A 20,494-nucleotide genomic window follows, 5' to 3' on the forward strand; every position below is an offset into this window, starting at 1 on the left:
AGGCAATGGCAACCCACTCCAGTACTCTTGCCTGGAAAATCCCATGGGTGGAGGAGCCTGGTAGGCTGCAGTCCATGGGGTCGCAAAGAATCGGACACGACTGAGCGACTTCACTTTTACTTTTCACTTTCATGCATTGGAGAAGGAAATGGCAACCCAGTCCAGTGTTCTTGCCTGGAGAATCTCAGGGACGGGGGAGCCTGGTAGGCTGCCATCTATGAGGTCGCACAGAGTCGGACACGACTGAAGCGACTTAGCAGCAGCAGCGTGGATCCGTGAATTTTTTTCCCCTTTATATAGTCGAAAATTTGCCCTTTTTGATGAACAACATCGAGAAGAGATGCGAAAAGAACGGCGGAGGATTCAAGAGCAACTGAGGCGACTTAAGCGAAACCAGGAAAAGGAGAAGCTTAAGGGTCCTCCTGAGAAGAAGCCCAAGAAAATGAAGGAGCGTCCTGACCTAAAAGTAAGTATAGTGTAATATGATCATAACTAACAAAGCAGAGAAAGAAATCATACCTTTTCCCTTAGCTTTTGGCATCCTCCCTTACTGGGAATGAAGGCAGTATTATGGAAAGCTAGTTTGAACTGATGTGGCCACTTGGGTGTTATAAATGCTGTTACGACTGGAACTGACAATACCAGATTTAATCTGTACCATTGGGTGTCATTTTATGCTTCATCCATTGAAAATACTTTCTATGGGTTGAGACAGGTGAGGATTTTTTTGACATGTATATTTATGTACATATGTAGACACATCTTGTTTTTAAATTGCACGTGTTAAAAGCAGTGACATACAATACAGGTTGCTTTGCATAGTTTAGGTATCACTGTGCAGTGTAATGTGCATCATAAAATGAGGCAACTGTGGTACGGTGGAAAGAGCCGTGGACTTGGAAACAGAAGATCTGGGTTCAGGTTCTTGTTCTGCCATTAGTAACTCTGTGCCCATAACCTCTCCAACCTGTTTTTTCTTCTTTAAAATGATACCTATCTAACAGTGGTATTGTATTAAGGAATGTAATACATGGAAAGCACTTTATACCTGGTAAAATTCTCAACAGATGTGAACTGCTGATAACATGTACTGAGCTCATTAAGTATTCTAATGTTTCTTGTATGTGATATTATGTGATATAATATTGATCCCATTTTGTAGATGACAGTGAGGGCAGTTGCACAACTAAGATGGAGACTTGTTGTTGTTGTTTTGGCTTTTTTGTGTGTGGAGTGTTGTTTTGTTTTTTTGTTTTTTTTGGCTGCACTGCACTGCCTGTGGGATCTTAGTTCCCTGACCAGGGATTGAACCCAGGTCCTCTGCAGTGAGAACGCAGAGTCCTAACAACTGACTGCCAGGGAATTTCAAGAGTCTTAGTATTATTAAGCCTTTTCCTTGAGACTGGGAATATACTCATTCTGGCTGCCTGTGCTGCTGAATGCAACCTTGGGCTTCCAATAGCCTTCTGCATTTTTAATGTTTTCATAGTTTACATCTTAAGTTGGGTTAAAAATCCTCTGCCTTTTCTTCCTCACTTGATTTTTGAAGTAATGTTCAGTCTCTGGATTTCATTTTGTTTTTAATGTGTCATTTCCATACATGTACTTCTGTTCGGTGACTTCTGGTTGAAAGGTGTGTAAGGAGTCTATGAGAATAAAAGTTCTGGGCCTGCCTTTGTTTCTCTTCTGCCTTCTGTGTACTTTTTAAAGCTAATATGAAAAAGCCTGCTTACCTCTGACATGTTGATACTTTTCCTTTTACAGCTGAAATGTGGGGCTTGTGGTGCCATTGGGCACATGAGAACAAACAAATTCTGCCCTCTTTATTATCAAACAAATGCTCCCCCTTCCAACCCTGTTGCCATGACAGAGGAGCAGGAGGAAGAGTTGGAAAAAACAGTCATTCCTAATGATAATGAGGAACTTATCAAGGTTGAAGGGACCAAGATTGTCCTAGGGAAACAGCTAATTGAGAGGTAAGAGCAGTGGGAGAGATCTGTTGGAGGTTGGCGATATTGGTGGGGGGCAGGGGTGGATGTGATGTGTTCTCTGAAGTGGAACTGAGGACATAGGAACTTTAATGGACTTTCCTCAGTAATTGTTGCCAGTAATGGAAATTACAGTCTTGTAAAGCACTCATTAGGCTCCACCACCTACTTGCCCTTGGGCATGCTACTCAACTTTTCTGAGTCTTAAGTTTCCTTATTTACAAAATAAAATCACCCTTTCAAGGGTAACTATGAAGATAAAATGAAGGAGGCTATATAAAGCAAGTAGTACAGTACCTGGTATATACTTGATGTTCTTCCTGTTCTAATTCCAGGCACTTGTAATATTTGTAAGGTCCCTGATCTCAGATGTTCTGATAATGGACTAGCCAAAAAGATTGAGGAGACAGACTATGCTTATACTTACCTAGCCCTTGTCCTCAGAATTTGATAATCAAGTAGAAATTATTTCTTTTAAATTCATTTTTTACAATGTTGTATTGGTTTCTGCTGTACAATGAGAAAAGTTTTTAAATTAAAAAAAAAAATCCCCCCAACTTTTTAGTTTTAAAATTGCAAACCTACAGAAAAGCTGAAGGAATAATATAGTATGTTTTTTCTCTAAATTCATGAACTGTTAACATTTGTCACATTTGTTTCATCTTTATATGTTTAAAACATTTTCTTATTTGCTGAAACATTTGGAAGTTGTAGGCATCGTGACATTTCTCTCAAATTCTTTAGCACACATCTCCAAAGAATAAGGACATAACAAACATGATACTTGGAGAAGGAAATGACAACCCATTCCAATATTCTTGCCTGGAAAATCCCATAGATAGTAGAGCCTGGCAGGCTGTAGTCCATGGGGTCGCAAAGAGTCAGACATGACTGAAGTGACCTAGCATGCACAAACATGATACTATTAATACACCTAAGAAATTTAGCATTAATTCAGTAGTATCTAATATTCAGTCCTTGTTCAAATTTCCCCAGTTCTCAATATTCTTTATTGCCTATACCCTACTTCCATTCAGGATCCAATTCCAGTTCAAACATTAAGTATTTTGAATCTCTCTTAATGTAGAACTGTCTTCCCCACCTTGTTTTTCATGAATCTCTCTTAATGTAGAACTGTCTTCCCCACCTTGTTTTTCATGACATTGAATTTTTTAAAGAGTCCATGTCAATGGTCTCATAAAATATTTCACATTCTAGATTTGTCTGTTTTTGTATTGATTATATTTATCTTAGGCAAGATTGCAGCAGAAGTAATATTATGCATTTACTGCACCACATGAGAAAGCATATAATGTCAGGTTTCCTCAGTATTTTGATCATCTTATTAAGGTGGTAATACTCAGATTCCTCTATAATAAAGATGGTTTTTTCCCATTGTAATTAATTTGTTGGTGAATATCCTGTTCTCTTACAGTATTTCTCTCAATAGTTTTAACATCCATTGATGATCATTACCTAACTCAGTTATTACATAGGGGGTTGCTTAATTGTTTTTCTAATTCTGTCGTTCTTTACACTAACTTGACATTCTGTAAAGCAGGAGTTCTCCCTCTTTTGAATATTACTATGGATTCTGAAAGTCTTCCTTTTGTAAACTATATTAAAATCTGTTAACATCATTATTAATTTGGATGCCCAGATTGTCCCAGATTTGATCCCTTCGAGCCAGAACCTGTGTCCTTTTGAAATGAACCTTTAAATTTTGTAAATTTCTTTGCTTTCTGGCATTAGATGTCAGGCTTTCCTTGAAATTTCTCTGTCCCAGACCCAGAATCAGCCCTTTCTCAGGGAGTCCTGGTTCATTTTATCGGGGAATAGTATTTTGGAAACAATATCTAGGTGTTAAGTATGCTCATTGCCACTGAGATGTCACTGCTTCTAGGTTCTTAGTAGATAGAACTAGGAAATATACAAATATTGTAAGTCACAACCTCATATCAATACTTCCAATACAAATTATATCTGTAGATTCTTCATCTTTTTCTGTTTTTTAGCTATAGTTTGCATTTTATTTTTAGCTTACACTTTTTAGGTTCTTGATTTAATTAAAATCAGTGAAAACATCATATCACCTCTATTTATACATCATTAAGTTTTATTCTTTTTCTGTTTTATATTTATATCCTCTCTGGTTCCCAGCATCAGTGTATTTATATATTTGCCCATCCTGTGATATGTGCAGGATAGTTTGAGAATTTGGAGAAGGAAATGGCAACCTACTCCAGTATTCTTGCTTGGAAAATCCCATGCACAGAGGAACCTGGCGGGCTCTGGTTCATGGGGTTGCAAAGAGTCAGACATGACTGAGCAACTGAGCACACACACTACTACCAACAACAAGCATGCAAAGTAGATTCAGGATATTTTCTGTAACTTGTTGTCCTTGGATTATACGCTGCTGAAGTTGTACAGTCAGGGTATTACATTCAAATTATATTTATTTTTTGAGTATGTAATTTTTAATTTATTAATTTTAATTGGAGGCTAATTACTTTACAATATTGTATTGGTTTTGCCATACATTGACATGAATCCGCCCCAGGTGTACATGTGTTCCCCATCTTGAACCCCCCCTCCCACCTCCCTCCCCATCCCATCCCTCAGGGTCATCCCATTGCACCAGCCCTGAGCACCCTGTCTCATGCGTCAAACCTGGACTGGTGATTCATTTCACATGTTTCAATGCCATTCTCCCAAATCATCCCACCCTCGCCCTAAGACTGTTCTATACATCTGTGTCTCTTTTGCTGTCTTGTATAGAGGGTTATTGTTACCGTCTTTCTAAATTCCATATATATGTGTTAGTATACTGTATTGGTGTTTTTCTTTCTGGCTTACTTCACTCTGTATAATAGGCTCCAGTTTCATCCACCTCATTAGAACTGATTCAAATGTATTCTTTTTTAATTGCTGAGTAATACTCCATTGTGTCTATGTACCACAGCTTTCTTATCCATTCGTCTGCCAATAGACATCTAGGTTGCTTCCATGTCCTGGCTATTGTAAACAGTGCTGCGATGAACATTGAGGTACACGTGTCTCTTTCAATTCTGGTTTCCTCGGTGTGAATGCCCCGCCGTGGGATTGCTGGGTTGTATGGCAGTTCTATTTACAGGTTTTTTAAGGAATCTCCACACTGTTCTCCATAGTGGCTGTACAAGTTTGCATTCCCACCAACAGTGTAAGAGGGTTCCCTTTTCTCCACACCCTTTCCAGCATTTATTGCTTGTAGACTTTTGGATAGCGGCCATTCTGACTGGCGTGAAATGGTACCTCATTGAGGTTTTGATTTGCGTTTCTCTGATTATGAGTGATGTTGAGCATCTTTTCATGTGTTTGTTAGCCATCTGTATGTCTTCTTTGGAGAAATGTCTGTTTAGTTCTTTGGCCCATTTTTTGATTGGGTCGTTTATTTTTCTTGAATTGAGCTGCAGGAGCTGCTTGTATATTTTTGAGATTAATTCTTTGTCAGTTGCTTCATTTGCTATTATTTTCTCCCATTCTGAAGGCTGTCTTTTCACCTTGCTTATAGTTTTCCTTCGTTGTGCAAAAGCTTTTAAGTTTAATTAGGTCCCATTTGTTTATTTTTGCTTTTATTTCCATTACTCTGGGAGGTGGGTCATAGAGGATCCTGCTGTGATTTATGTCGGAGAGTGTTTTGCCTATGTTCTCCTCTAGGAGCTTTATAGTTTTTGGTCTTACGTTTAGATCTTTAATCCATTTTGAGTTTATTTTTGTGTATGGTGTTAGGGAGTGTTCTGGTTTCATTCTTTTACAAGTGCCTGATCAGTTTTCCCAGCACCACTTGTTAAAGAGATTGTCTTTTCTCCATTGAATATCCTTGCCTCCCTTGTCAAAGATAAGGTGTCCATAGGTGCGTGGATTTATCTCTGGGCTTTCTATTTTGTTCCATTGATCTATATTTCTGTCTTTATGCCAGTACCATACTGTCTTGATGACTGTGGCTTTGTAGTAGAGCCTGAAGTCCGGCAGGTTGATTCCCCCAGTTCCATTCTTTCTCAAGATTGCTTTGACTATTCGAAGTTTTTTGTATTTCCATACAAATTGTGAAATTATTTGTTCTACCTCTGTGAAAAATACCATTGGTAGCTTGATAGGGATTGCATTGAACCTATAAATTACTTTGGGTAATATACTCATTTTCACAATATTTAATATTCTTCCAATCCATGAACAGGGTATATTTCTCCATCTATTAGTGTCCTCTCTGATTTCTTTCACCAGTGTTTTATAGTTTTCTATATATAGGTCTTTTGTTTCTTTAGATAGATATATTCCTAAGTTTTTTATTCTTTTCATTGCAACGGTGAATTTAATATGTAGTTATATTCATTTATTCTGTTTAGATTTGAGAATTTTTTCCTATCCTTGTTAATTTATCAACATCTATAGTAGTCACGTTTTGAAGCACATTAGAAGAAGAAAATATAGTATCTTTATCTCATATGATTAAAGGGAAGTAGGTTTTAATGTTTGAGAGAAACTCAAACTAGTTTTTTCTCTTCTTTTCGGCCACTCCGTGTGGCATCTGGGATCCTAGTTCCCCAACCAAGGATTGAACCAATGCCTCCTGCAATGAAAGCATGGAGTCCTAACCACTGGACCATTAAGGAAGTCCCTAGTTTTTCTTTTCAGACAAGCTTTAATTTCTTCCTTGTTTCTATTCTGAATAGGTTAAATTTCCTAGTCCTTTTATCCTGAGATAGAATGTTCGATATAGAAAGATTCTTGAAATTCCTTTAGCCTAGTTCCTTTATCTTCCAAGTAGGAAACTGAGGTGAACTTGTGGCTTGCCTAGTTCTTTATTAATTTGGAGATACTATGAGGTCTTTCCCTATCTGAGCCTTAGGATGTGGATGTCTGGCCTTTAGTTTGGCTTTTTACTCCCCAGGCTCATGCTCAGTTACTTTGGACTTTTTCTTTGTGGTTGCTTTTTTTGGGGGGGCTAAAAATAGGGACTGTATGCTATGAAAGTGTTATGATTATTACAGTGCAGATGAGGTTCGCAGAAAATCTCTGGTTCTCAAGTTCCCTAAGCAGCAGCTTCCTCCCAAGAAGAAACGGCGAGTTGGAACTACTGTTCACTGTGACTATTTGAATGTGAGTATCTGCATTGCTGCTTTCTGACCAGATGAGATTCTCATTAATTCCCCCAGTCTTCTAAGCCATGGCCCTGATACAGCCTTAGATTCTCCCTGTGGCGTTGCCCTGAGAATTACATGTACTGCTCATTACAAGGTTTCCAAAATGTACTTTTTTTTTTTTTTAAAGAAGCATTCTGATATTTTGTTTCTCCTTAGAGACCTCATAAGTCCATTCACCGGCGCCGGACAGACCCCATGGTGACATTGTCATCCATTTTGGAGTCTATCATCAATGACATGAGAGATCTTCCGAATGTGAGTTCACTGCATTCAGGTCTACAGTATGGATGGCAAGGCCCTTTGTTCTGTCTGATTTCAGATAGAGGGCAGTATAGTCCTAAGAAGCTCAAACTCCTTATTCTTTGGGGTATAGTTTTTTGTTTATTTTTTAACAGTTAGTAGAGGAAACAGTCAGACCTGCTCCATCTAGAGAGATTCCTTTGAGAGTTGATGGCCAGGTAGAGACAGGTAAGATGTGAGAGAGTCTTGAGGAATTGGTTATGGCAAATGTTCTTTGCTCATGGATGGTGCTGGCTCTTGTTTGCACAGACATACCCTTTCCACACTCCAGTCAATGCAAAGGTCGTAAAGGACTACTACAAGATCATCACCCGGCCGATGGACTTACAGACACTCCGTGAAAATGTGCGTAAACGCCTCTACCCATCTCGGGAAGAGTTCAGGGAGCATTTGGAGCTAATTGTGAAAAATAGTGCAACCTACAATGGTAAGAATCACCTGTCTTTGACTGCAAAGGTCACCTTTCAGATCCTTATTTAATTCCGTGCTAGTCCTAAATTCAGACTAGATTGGACTGATGGAAAGGACCTACAATGGCTTAGTGAATTTGAGGGTTATGAAAATCAGGTAACGTATGTTTTTAATCATTTAATAGATATTTCTGCTTTTTATTCCCACTTTTTAATGTATCCTCTGGAGAATTTGGAGTCTTATCTGTTGAAATGAAACAATTGCATGGGGAGTATGGGAGGAAGAAGTGAGCCTAGGTAAATAGAAGAGGCATTCACTGTGGATGGAACCCCCACAGAGTATGTGCTTGTGACTGTATTTGTCTTTGATTTGATCTACAAATATGTTATAGGGGCTGTTATATGTCCACTTTGCTCAAAAACTGAAAAGACAAGGAGGAAGAAATATGTTTTCTGAGACCTAAAGAGTTCAAGATATAGTATATACAGCTTCTGCATGTAAAGGATACAATTTTCTGATTTCCGGTTGTATCCTTGAGCACAGATTCGTCTATAAGTATAGAGATTAAGGGTACAGATTAACTGTGGCACTTAATAATTGAATTGCCTTAGATGACTTATTTAACATCTTATAACCTTTTCCGTTTTCTCACCTGTACACATGGGACAATAGTTGTACCTAGATTTTAATACCTTTCATAAGCAGGCCTGACCCATTTATCTAGTCTCATTTCCAGTGACTGGCTCCCATACCTACTATAGATATAGATTCCTGCCACACTCAGCGTTGTATTTCACTAAATATCCTATCCCATGTCTTCATTCCTTTGCGCAGTCTTTGCCCTTTGTAAGGAATGCCCTTTATTCTCTTTGCTTTCATATTTCCAGACCAGCTCATATCCTAGCTTTATGAAGATGTATTCACATTGCCCATGGTGCCCATTTTTCAATCATCTGTGCCCCCTTAGCACAATTAAATCAACTTTTATAGCTCTTATTGTGTTACATATAATTGATTATATATTTGATTTTCCTACCACTTTGACCTCCTAGAGAGACTATTCATCTTTCTATTCCAAGGGCCTAGCAGAGTACCAGACACATAAAAAGGAAGAATAAGTTTGTTAGGCCCAAGTATCATTCAAGTTGGCAAGCATAAATGCATTAAAAAAATCCGCTTGGAAGGGGAATGGGAAGGTAAGAGCTGACAATGAAAATGCAGAGCTTGAGGTACCTGTGGGTCATTTAGGGGCAATGTTAGTAAAAATTTGAAAATGATTTTCTCCTTACATCCCCCTCTATCTCAATCTTCTTTCTTCCTTATACCCAAATGATGATGATAATAGTAATAGTACCACCATCAGTGGTTTTACTATCCTTCTAGTTATACAACCTAGAAATATTGTTCATCGTTGATTCACTCTCCCTCTCCTGCACTCATAGATCACTCAGTTCCATAAATTGTACCTTCTAAATTTTGCTGGAACAAATTCCCTTCCTTTTGGTCTCCATTGCTACTGTCTTAGTTGAAGCCCTTGTTATCTCTTCTTTGACCTCTTGCAATTGCTTCCAGACTTTCTCTCTGCTGCTTGCCTTAATTCTTGACACTGTTGACAGGGTATTTTTTTCTGATATACAAGTTTGAAAAATTACTCTGTAGCTTAAAATCTTCAGTGCCTTTGTATCTTTTATGAGACCATTGTGATATGTCCCATCCAGCCTTTCCAGGTTCCATTTCCAGTTTCTCTTCCACACACATACCTGTGTTCCAGTTGTACAAAACTACTTGTGATTCTTGTTGTGAAATGTGTTGCTTCACGTTTCCATGAATTTGCTTACTTAAATGTTTTTGCACACTTCCTCCCTTGGAATGTTTTTCTACAGTACTATCTACCTGGTGGACTTCTCTTCATTAATGACACTGCTTAAGTGTCAGTCACAACAAGCCTTTCCTGTTCCTTCCTGGTACTCAGATTTAATTGTTTTGAAACTGTTGCAAACCCTCCACAGTTCATAGTAATCAGTATATTCCTCTATTTGCACTTATACTCACTTTTTAAAAACTTAAATTATTAGGCATATACAGAAGTAGAGAGAAAGTAAATAAACTTCAGTACATCTATTCACCCAGTTCAGCACTTACCAGCATATGGCCAGTCTTGTTCATTATTTATATTTCCAGATATCATATCATTTCGCCCATAGATACTTCAAGCACGTATACCTTGTTGTATAGCAATTTATTTTCATGTCATTTTCTTTGACTAAACCAAGAACTCTCTAAGGTAGGACTTGTGTCTTATTTTCCCTTTAATCTCATCATTGGATGTATCATAGTCATTAAACAATTGCTGAATGAATAAATGCCTGCTAATTAATTAATAAGTAATTGAGAATAGAGCTGAGGTTTAGGCTCTGGGGAGCACTTACTTTGAAAGAATTGACAGGAAGATAAACGATACTGCAAGGAAATAGTCAGAATTACTGTTTAGAAGAAAATGTTTTGGCTATCCCTATGATGAGCTTAAACTAGGGTAGCCATAAGCAGGGAATGTAGGATTTTGTGAAACTCTTGTTAGGGACTTAAGGGAAACTAAAGTAGTAGTCTGAGCTAGGATGGAGATTGTTTTCTGACAAAGGCTTTGGATTAGCCATATGTCGGGTGGACATCACAAACTATGAGTTCTGCAAATGAAAATTGCAGTCACAAATTTTGAATGCTAAATATGGAAAGATGATCTCCTTAGACATCCTTAAATAGTCATTTCCCTATCCATAGTATTTTCAAGGTATTAAAAGCAGCAGTATCGAAGGTAGTACTGCTGTGTATCAAAGGTAGTACTGCTGTGTGTGTATATACACAACTAAGGGAGAGAATTAAAATTAGTTTATTCATCCATATTATGCATCTGGTATGTGTTGCTGCTGCTACTAAGTCACTTCAGTCGTGTCCGACTCTGTGTGACCCCATAGACGTTAGGCACTGAAAAATGGAGGTAAGACAGATATATCTGTCTGACTCAGCAGCTAGGTTGGTGCAAGTCTGGAGAGGTGTTGGTACTCTTGCCTCCCATGTCCGTGGTGTCATCTCTTCCTGTTTGTTTCTTTGTAATCTAGGGCCAAAGCACTCACTGACCCAGATCTCTCAATCAATGCTGGATCTCTGTGATGAAAAACTTAAAGAGGTAAGACATTTAAAATGAGAGCAAGACAGTAGAATTTGAAGCTGGCAAGTATCAGAATTGAGGAAGTAGATAATGTAACAGAAGATTAGAGAAATGAGGGAGAAGCAGGTCTTTTGTACATTAGAGTCTGGAGGGGACCTTAGAAATCATATAGTCTAATTCCCTCCCTTTTGTTGATGGAAAAACTGAGGTCCATAGGAGAAACTAACTTGTCTTGGGCATCGTGGCTGTTAAATAGTAGAGCTAGGATTAAAATCTAAAATCCATATAACACTTTAGAAAGGGCTAAGGAAATTGACTTCCTGGAAAGCCAGCTGAAGCTAAGAGATTGTTTTGGCAGGGAGAGATTTTAATTTTTAAAAGATAATCTGTATTTTATCTTCTTAACAACAACAAAGTTGGCAGCTGTACAGGCCTAAAAAATATAAATGTGATGATGTTAATATTGAAGTAGAAATTTCATAAAAGAAGATTGCCAAATAGCCAGTAAACATGAAGAGATTATAAGTTTGGTTGATCATTGTGGAAATAAAAATTTAAACCAGTTAATACTTCATACCCACTTATAAAGGCTAAAATTAAAAAAAAAAAAAACTTAAACAAAAGACATGGTCTTCCCTGGTGATCCAGTGGTTAAGAATCCAACTGTCAATGCAGGGGACACAAGTTCGATCCCTAATGGGAGAAGATTCCACATGCCACAGGGCAACTAAGCCCATGTACCACAGCTGCTGAGCCCAAGCTCTAGAGCCCGTGCTCTGCAACAGGAGAAGCAATTGCAATGAGAAGCCCATGCACTGCAACTAGAGAAAGCCCCTGTACAGCAACAGAGACCCAGTGCAGCCAAAAATAATTTTTAAGAAGATTGAGTTTTAGTGGGTTAAGACATGGAGCAATTTATACAAAGACTCTTTCGTAGTATAATCTAAAATGAATTTATTGGGTTAGATTCCCTTGTATAAAAGTTACTGATCAACAATAATGTGTTCACTGTTTTCAGTGATAGTTTTACAGCAAAAACAGTGTGATATTAAAACTTAATTTGGCGAAGATGTTTTTGTTGCGGTAACTAAGCTGTTGTTGCCCAAGGGTGTATATTTTTGATGATCTACAAGAATAGAAGATAGAATACCTATAAGAATGGTTGACACATCTCTTTTGATCCTTTTACTGGAGTATTATTTCTTATCTGAATTTTTGTCTGGAACAGATGAGTTTACAATTCAAAGTTAGAGTTTTTGGGACAAGAGGGATATTAATTGTCCTGAATACTCTATGATGATTATACCTCAGGGAAACCTTTATGTTTCCTTTGCTTTGTTTCATGTCAGAAAGAAGATAAATTGGCTCGTTTAGAGAAAGCTATCAACCCCTTGCTGGATGATGATGACCAAGTGGCATTTTCTTTTATTCTGGACAACATTGTCACCCAGAAAATGATGGCAGTTCCAGATGTAAGTGGTCTGTATATTGAATATTGTGAAGATAGTACAAAGGAAAGGAAAGGACCAAAGAGTGTCTGCATGTGTGTGTATCATTGGGGAGTCTGGAGTGTGGTGTTTGTCAATTCAAACTGGTATGTAATTTTTTTCTTTTTTTCAAACTGATATTTTATAAAGAAACCTTTTTGCTGTATGAGTGCATTATCATTGAAATCAAAGAGGCTAGGAATCTGTGATATAGAGAGGTTCTTTATTCCTGTGTTGACATTCAGTATTTAATACTCTTGAGTAGCTCGGGAGAGAAATTAGGATGCCAGGTAATATGGGAGGCTTTGGATTTAGAGGTGCTTCTTGACAAACGAGAGTTTGATAATTACCCAGCATTTGTTGTCTTTTGTTTCAGTTTTTCCCTTTTGTAACTTTATGACAGGGCTACCATGTTGGGTCTCTATATCATTTTGTTATAATGATCTTCCCTAGGGAATTCTGAACTGAGTTTCCTTTTGTGTTATAGGCATATGTTGTGTATGCAATAATGCTGTGAACCCTCTGCATGGGACTCGGGGATGAGAAATTTTAATTGTGAGTGTAGAGCAGGGGTCCTTACCCTGTCAGAGAACATGAAGCCTTAAAAGAATCCATGAACCGCTTAAATTACATGTGAAGTTTTCTGTGATTATGTGTCTTTCTGGGAAAAGGGTCCCTGGCTTTTGTCAGGGTCTTAACATTATGACCCAGTAAAGGTTGAGAAGCTCTGGTATAAAGAATGGTTTCCATTTAATTTCTCATGCTTTCTTTTTACTAGTCTTGGCCGTTTCATCACCCAGTTAATAAGAAGTTTGTTCCAGACTATTACAAAGTAATTGTCAGTCCAATGGATTTAGAGACCATACGTAAAGTGAGTGATTTGGTCTAAAATGTCTTTTTGGAAGCAAGTAACTTTATATGTGTATCTGAGTCCCTTGATTTCTTTTAATCACAGAATATCTCCAAGCACAAGTATCAGAGTCGGGAGAGCTTTCTAGACGATGTCAACCTTATTCTGGCCAACAGTGTTAAATACAATGGTGAGTATTTCTCCTTTTTTTCTCTTTCCATCAGTATATCCACCCAACATTAGTTAGCATTATTAAAAGTTAAGTGCATAAAGCAGGCTTGAGCTTATGATAGTCAACAGAATCAATCAAGTGACTTACCTCTACATTAAAAAAAAAAAAGACGTTTTAGTGTGTTCTGTAAAGTTTGCTAATAATGTTTAATGATGACAAAGCAATGTACATTTATTTTCTAAACTTCAAAAGCAAGGAAAAATGAAATGAGAATAAAAACCAAATGGATGTCACTTTGGGCCATCACTACTTTCCGTGAGTTGTGAAAGATTACCTATTCCCCAGGCCCTTTGATGGAATTTAGGGAAATGTATTAACATAGACCATGGTGTGCTTCCTCAGAGCATGGAATTCCTGCTCAGTATATGAACTGATTGAAAGATATGTGTCAGGTTCTGTGCTAGCTACTCAGTCTACTGATGGGAAAGACATCACCGTCCTCATGTAATTCACAGTCCAGTCAGTGAAGAGAAACAGTTAAAATGCAGCTTATCAGGGGCTATATTAGAAGGATGTGCGAAGTGCCCTAGAGGAGAGGAAGGAGCACCTTCACCTGAGGGTTAGGAAGACTTTGTAAACAAGTTAATAAAGTTCAGTTTTGAACAGCTCACTTGTTAAATAAACATCTATTGAGCACCTAGTATGTGCTGGCACTGATAGATATTACAAATATAAAATCAAATTAGATATGTTCTCTGCCCCCAAATTGGTTATAGTTTAGTTGGGAAAACAAAAGAAAAATCACAGAACTTGTTGTAATGCTAGATGCATGAACAGAATGCCAAAGTAAAACAGAAACAGAATATCTTAATCAGAGTGGGATGAGAGGAAGCTTCCTATAATAGAATTTTCTTAAGATGAGTTCTAAAGGATCAATGGAGTTTCCTAAGCAAAGGATGTGGAGGAGACAGCATTATAGGCAGAGAGAATAGCAATATGTGAAGGCACAGAAGCCTGAAATTACATCTTGGGTTTAAGAAACGAGTTATTGGAGTTGCAGTTAAGTATAGAGTTAAATGTAGTGAATGACTGGTTATATGTAGAGAAGTAGATGTCAAATCATAAGAGGACCTAGTATATGCCATATGCCATACTTAAGAGTTTTTCAGTTCAGTCGCTCAGTCGTGTCCGACTGTTTGCAACCCCATGGACTGCATCATGCCGGGCTTCCCTGTCCATCACCAACTCGCAGAGCTTCTCAAACTCATGTTCATTGAGTCGGTGATGCCATCCATCTCACCGTCTGTTTTCCACTTCTCCTGCCTTCAGTCTTGCCCAGCATCAGGGTCTTTTCCAATGAGTCAGCTTCTTGGCATCAGATGGCTAAAGTATTGGAGCTTCAGCTTCAGCATCAGTCCTTCCAATGAACATTCAGGACTGATTTCCTTTACTTTATCCTAAATGGAAGAACACTGAAAGAATTAAGCAGCAAAATGACAATCCCATGTAGCTCATGAAGCAAAAAAGAAGAGGGAGCTAAGGGAATTTAAGAGCATTGCCTAGCATATACTGAGGTCTCAACTAAAAATCCACATGTCTATATGACTTTTCTTCTACAGTATTCAGCAGCCCAAGTAGTGTGGCTGTTAAGTTCATCAGAAGGGACAGGGAATTAGGAGGAGGAGGGGACAACCGGAAAGACAGATGAGAAAATGGGTATTCTGTCTATAGAGGATAGAATATCATGAAGGAATGAAAGAACAGGGCAAGTTCAGGGAACTGTACTTGGCTAGAACTTATATATTTCATTAGGAGAAGTAGGAGATGAGCCTTCTAGTTTATTCCATCTAGGTTGGGTTAAAAGAATCTACTTTGTCCCTTGTACCCTTCTTATTGCTGATTGTAAAGTGGAAATGCAGGTCATTTATCTTTCCATTATTGTTTCCTGAAAATACCTAAAGCTAATCAGCCAAAATTCTGGTAATAGACGTTAGCAGCCTCACAGGTATCTTAAAATGAATATAACAAGTAATAAACAAGCAGGAATATTACAGAGATGATGCTTGGCCTGGGGCTAGCTGCCTTAAGATAGAGGGCAGGTTTATGAGGAGCTTAGGTAAGCCAGTAAGAAGAAAAACCCAGAAGATGCTAATTGGAATGAGCAGAGGGCAGTAGACAAATCACAAGACAAAAATTAAATGCAAAACGAAAATGAATAAATATTCAGTTGTATCTGGTAATCAAAGAAATGAAAATTGAAGCAGATAAACCATCTTTTTTTTGCCTATTAGATGAGCTTGGTTTCTTTTTTAATGGAAGTATTCAAAATGCTAGTGAGGTAGATACTCTTACATATGCAGTATAAAATTATGAGACATTTCTAGAAAGCTCTTTGACAGCACTGAGACTTAAAAATAGTTAAGTGAACAGACCTTATGGTCAGGTAGAATTGAATTTGAATAATGGCCCCCCCACTTCATAGCAGTATGACTTTGGACAAGCAACTTAGACTCTGCTTTCTCATCTGTAAAATGGGGGAAATAATAATACCCTCCTCAGAGGGCTATTGTGAGGATTACAGGAAATAATGTAAGTGCTTAGCATGTAGTAAGATAATCTGTCCTAATCAGAAATACAGACAAAGCTATTCACAATAATGTTATTTATATTAATGAGAAATAACTTGAATGGTTAATGTAAAGGGAATGACTAGTTAGCGTACCACCTGCATAATAGATTATTGTGTAAAGATTGAAAGCTTATTCTAAAAAACTAATGACAAAAGTGCTTAGAATGTTAAATGAGAAAAGTAAAACACATAACTTTAGTTTCATCTCAGTTATGCTTTTTATGAAAAGATACATTAAAAAAACGTGATGATAATAGTGGTTATTTCTGAGATATAAGGTTAGGATTATCTTCATGTTCATCTTTTGTAGTTTTCCAAGTTTTCTACTGGTATGGAAAGCAGGAAACTCTTTCAAGAGGAGGTGGGTTTTGAGCTAAAATTTAAAGGGTGATTATTGCAGCTAATTCTTTATTGAGCACCTGCTGTGCTGAGCAGATAGTCAAGTGGAGAAAGGTAGGGAAGAACTTCCAGATAGAGAGTGCAAATGCTAGAAAGATGAGAGCACCTTGGACAGGGAAGTGCAAACAGTTGAGTTTGGCTATGGTGCAGAGTGGGAGCTAGCTTTGGTGTTAATAAAGGAGTTTTTAAAGTTAGGTGGGGCCAAATCATGAAAGGCTCCTAGTATGTCTCACTAAGCCTTTAAAAGGACAGATCACCAATAAAGAAACTATTGACAACTGTCCAAGTTAAAGCACTGAGAGCTTGAACTAAGTTACAAAGCAATAAAAATGGAAAGATGGGGACAGATGGTAGAGATATTTGAGGAAGTAGGATTGATAACTTTCATAAATGGTTGGAAATTGAGGGTATAGGTAAAGGACTGCTGCTAAGTCGTTTCAGTCGTGTCCGACTGTGCGACCCCATAGACTAGAGCAACCAGGCTCTGCCGTCCCTGGGATTCTCCAGGCAAGAACACTGGAGTGGGTTGCCGTTTCCTTCTCCAATGCATGAAAGTGAAAAGGGAAAGTGAAGCTGCTCAGTCATGTCCGACTCTTCACGACCCCATGGATTGCAGCCCACCAGGCTCCTCCATCCATGGGATTTTCCAGGCAAGAGTACTGGAGTGGGTTGCCATTGCCTTCTTCAAGGTAAAGGACAGGGAGAATTAAAAATTATGCCAGTTCAGTTCAGTTCAGTCGCTCAGTCGTGTCCGACTCTCCGCGACCCCATGAATCACAGCACACCAGGCCTCCCTGTCCATCACCAACTCCCGGAGTTCACTCAAACTCATGTCCACAGAGTCGGTGATGCCATCCAGCCATCTCATTCTCGGTCGTCCCCTTCTCCTCCCGCCCCCAATCCCTCCCAGCATCAGAGTCTTTTCCAGTGAGTCAACTCGTCGCATGAGGTGGCCAAAGTATTGCAGTTTCAGCTTTAGCATCAGTCCTTCCAATGAACACCCAGGATTGATCTCCTTTAGAATGGACTGGTTGGATCTCCTTGCAGTCCAAGGGACTTGCAAGAGTCTTCTCCAACACCACAGTTCAAAAGCATCAATTCTTCTGCACTCAGCTTTCTTCACAGTCCAACTCTCACATCCATACATGACCACGGGAAAAACCATAGCCTTGACTAGACGGACCTTTGTTGGCAAAGTAATGTCTCTGCTTTTTAATATGTTATCTAGGTTGGTCATAACTTTCCTTCCAAGGAGTAAGCGCCTTTTAATGATGCCAAGTACTCCTATTCTCTTGGTGAAAACATAAATTGGTACAAACTTTTTAGAGGACTATAAATGTGTATTCCCTTTGACTAAGCAAGTTCATCTCAAAGGAATATTCCATACAAGTTTGCAAAGACGTATGTGCAAATGTACATATGGTTGTAATTGCAACTTTGTAAGTAAGAAAACGGCATTCTAAAATATCCAACAATAAGAAATTATTAATAGTTAAACTATGATACATCTATATGATGGAATACTATTTAGCCATCAGAATGTTAGATTAACTAACAAATAAAGCTGTATCTTGTATATGCTGATACCCAAATATATCCAAGATATGTATTGATGAAAACTAGATCACTCAACAGTATATACAGAAGGATTTGTAAATTTAGATCCTATGGAGGCCAGACAGGTAACATAAATGAGTGAAATGGGCTCGGTAGTAATGATGAACTGAAGAGCCCATCTAAAGCGCTCAGCCACTATTTAGTTCAATTGTCATAAGGCAGAATTGCTAAAGGGAGAGGTGGAGGATAATCTTCACTTTATGCTTTTTTGTACTTAGGTGTTTGAATTTTTTTAATTGAGCATGAAGTACTTTTGTTAATTTAAAAAATCTGGTTGGATAAGTCAGATGACATTCAGAATTCTAACTTGGGCAAACTGGTGGTATCACTGACTAATATAGTCGTCCCTCGATATCCACTACTCCCAAGGATACCAAAATCTGTAGATTCTCAAGTCACTTGTAAAATGGCATAGTATCTGCATCTAACTGTCACACATTCTCCCATATACTTTAAATCATCTCTAGATTACTTGCAATACCTATACAATGTAAATGCTATGTAAATAGTTATAAATACAATGTAAATAGTTTCCAGTGTGCAGAAAAATCAAGTTTTGCAATTTGGAACTTTCTGAAATTTTTTTCACAAATGTTTTTGCCCAATGATTCCATCATTGTGGAACCCATGGATACAGAGGGCTGACTGTAATAGGAAATAAAGGAGGAGTAGTTTTGGAGAAAAAGTGGTAGAGTTCAATTTGGGCTCTGTTGTATTGAGGTAGGATATCCAAGTAAAGACTCTGAGTAGATAATAGAGGTCCAGAGCTCAGAAGAGAAGTCTGTACTCTTTGTATATATGGATATTTTTTCAAATCATCAGCATATAAAAATATAGAAGTGGATGAGTTCAAATAGGGCGTCAGGTACATTCCTTGAACCCCCTGATGCTGTAGCTGAAATACACTTGTATGTTTTTCTGGGTAGAAAGACCATAGCTTTATCAGATTATCAAAGTTATATGTGACCCAGAAAAGTTAAGAACCACTGTTAAGAGAGAATGTAGGATGAGAATATATTTGACAGACACCAAACCAGCATTTAAGGGATAGGGTAGAGAATACTGGGGAGTGGCCAGGATGAAAAAAAGGAAAATCAAAAGAGTAATGTCCTAGAAACCTAGAGAACAGGAAAATAGCCAGCAGATCAAGTGGTACAGAGAAGACCAAAGAGAATGGTCGTTAGAAGAGCTCGTTCAGTGCAGTGGTAGAATCAAAAGCCAGACTACAGAGGATATGAGTGAATGAGAATTTAAAAAGTGGAGGCTGAAATTTGCCTAAGAATGGAAGAAGGAAGACTGGAATCAGTGTGTTAGAAGGCATGAGTCAGCTGGACAGAGGGGACCTTTGCATAGATGAAAGAGAAGAAAATAAATAATATAAGATCCCTGTGAGAATGGGAATATAAACATTGAGAATATTTCTGCCCAATAGCCTCTCATTTTCTCTTCAAAATAGCAAACAGGGTCTTTTGCTAAGAATGAGTGAGGTGGTGGGAGAGAGAATTTGAAGAGATATGTAGATAAAGGTTTAAATTAATACAAATTTTGTATTGGGGAAATCTGTTTATAGTTCAACATGTTTCAAATTTCTTACCAAGTTATTTTGAATCCCCCCACCCCCACCTCCTGATGAAGAAAGATAAATAACAACAGTCCTATAGCTTACTTTGGTATACTGCTGTACATTGCCTTAGTTTTGAGCTAAAGTTAGGAGAGACCTGATAGAGACAGGATTTAATGGGGATGCAAGTTTCCTTTGGATCAGAGAGAGAATGAAGAGACTGGACAGATACAAGGCTGTGATAAGGAAATGTAGGATATTGGAATTGAAACTTTCAGAGGTTAAGCAGTTTTTAGTAAAGACAGCATTCTAGATATAGCCATGGATATGTTTGGCTGGAATGGAGGTGCAAAGCATTGGCAAGATTTATAAGGATTTTGGCTAGGTTGTACATATGAACATTAGAGTAACCCATCATAGTGGAGAGGGATTTGGAGCCAAGAAGATTGTGCCAGGTGTGTAAGTCCTTGGTGAATGTGAGTTGGTTAATGATGGTGAGTAAAGGTGAAGAGCAGAGATCTCAAACTCAAGTGGCCTATAGGGGCCAGGCAAGTAATGTAAATGAGTTGAGGTGGGCCAAGTGTGGATTGTGGTAAACTGGAAGAGTATGTATATTCCATCTAAAGAGGCTTGTACTTTACTGCATCTGATTGTTTCCTAAGGAGATGAGTATCCATGTCACTTGGTATCTTAATTTTTCAGGAAAAGCTGAAAATCTGGATTTTGTG

At 38.2% G+C, this 20,494-nt stretch overlaps 1 protein-coding gene across 7 annotated transcripts in view; it reads left to right on the forward strand.

The window, feature by feature from the left end:
* TAF1 (TATA-box binding protein associated factor 1) overlaps positions 1 to 20,494 on the forward strand; it is a 98,397-nt gene that overhangs the window by 25,722 nt on the left and 52,181 nt on the right. For all 7 annotated transcript variants that reach the window (XM_055437770.2, XM_055437768.2, XM_055437774.2 and 4 more), the window contains exons 24-32: positions 301 to 466; positions 1,765 to 1,976; positions 7,022 to 7,130; positions 7,331 to 7,429; positions 7,724 to 7,901; positions 11,002 to 11,069; positions 12,401 to 12,523; positions 13,317 to 13,409; positions 13,494 to 13,578. In XM_055437770.2, coding sequence (XP_055293745.1) covers positions 301 to 466; positions 1,765 to 1,976; positions 7,022 to 7,130; positions 7,331 to 7,429; positions 7,724 to 7,901; positions 11,002 to 11,069; positions 12,401 to 12,523; positions 13,317 to 13,409; positions 13,494 to 13,578 — 1,133 coding nt within the window. The remainder of the gene's footprint in view (positions 1 to 300; positions 467 to 1,764; positions 1,977 to 7,021; positions 7,131 to 7,330; positions 7,430 to 7,723; positions 7,902 to 11,001; positions 11,070 to 12,400; positions 12,524 to 13,316; positions 13,410 to 13,493; positions 13,579 to 20,494) is intronic.

Source organism: Moschus berezovskii, chromosome X (assembly GCF_049115385.1).
Source record: "Moschus berezovskii isolate FMDL1 chromosome X, NW_MosBer_1.0, whole genome shotgun sequence".
Taxonomy (NCBI): domain Eukaryota; kingdom Metazoa; phylum Chordata; class Mammalia; order Artiodactyla; family Moschidae; genus Moschus; species Moschus berezovskii.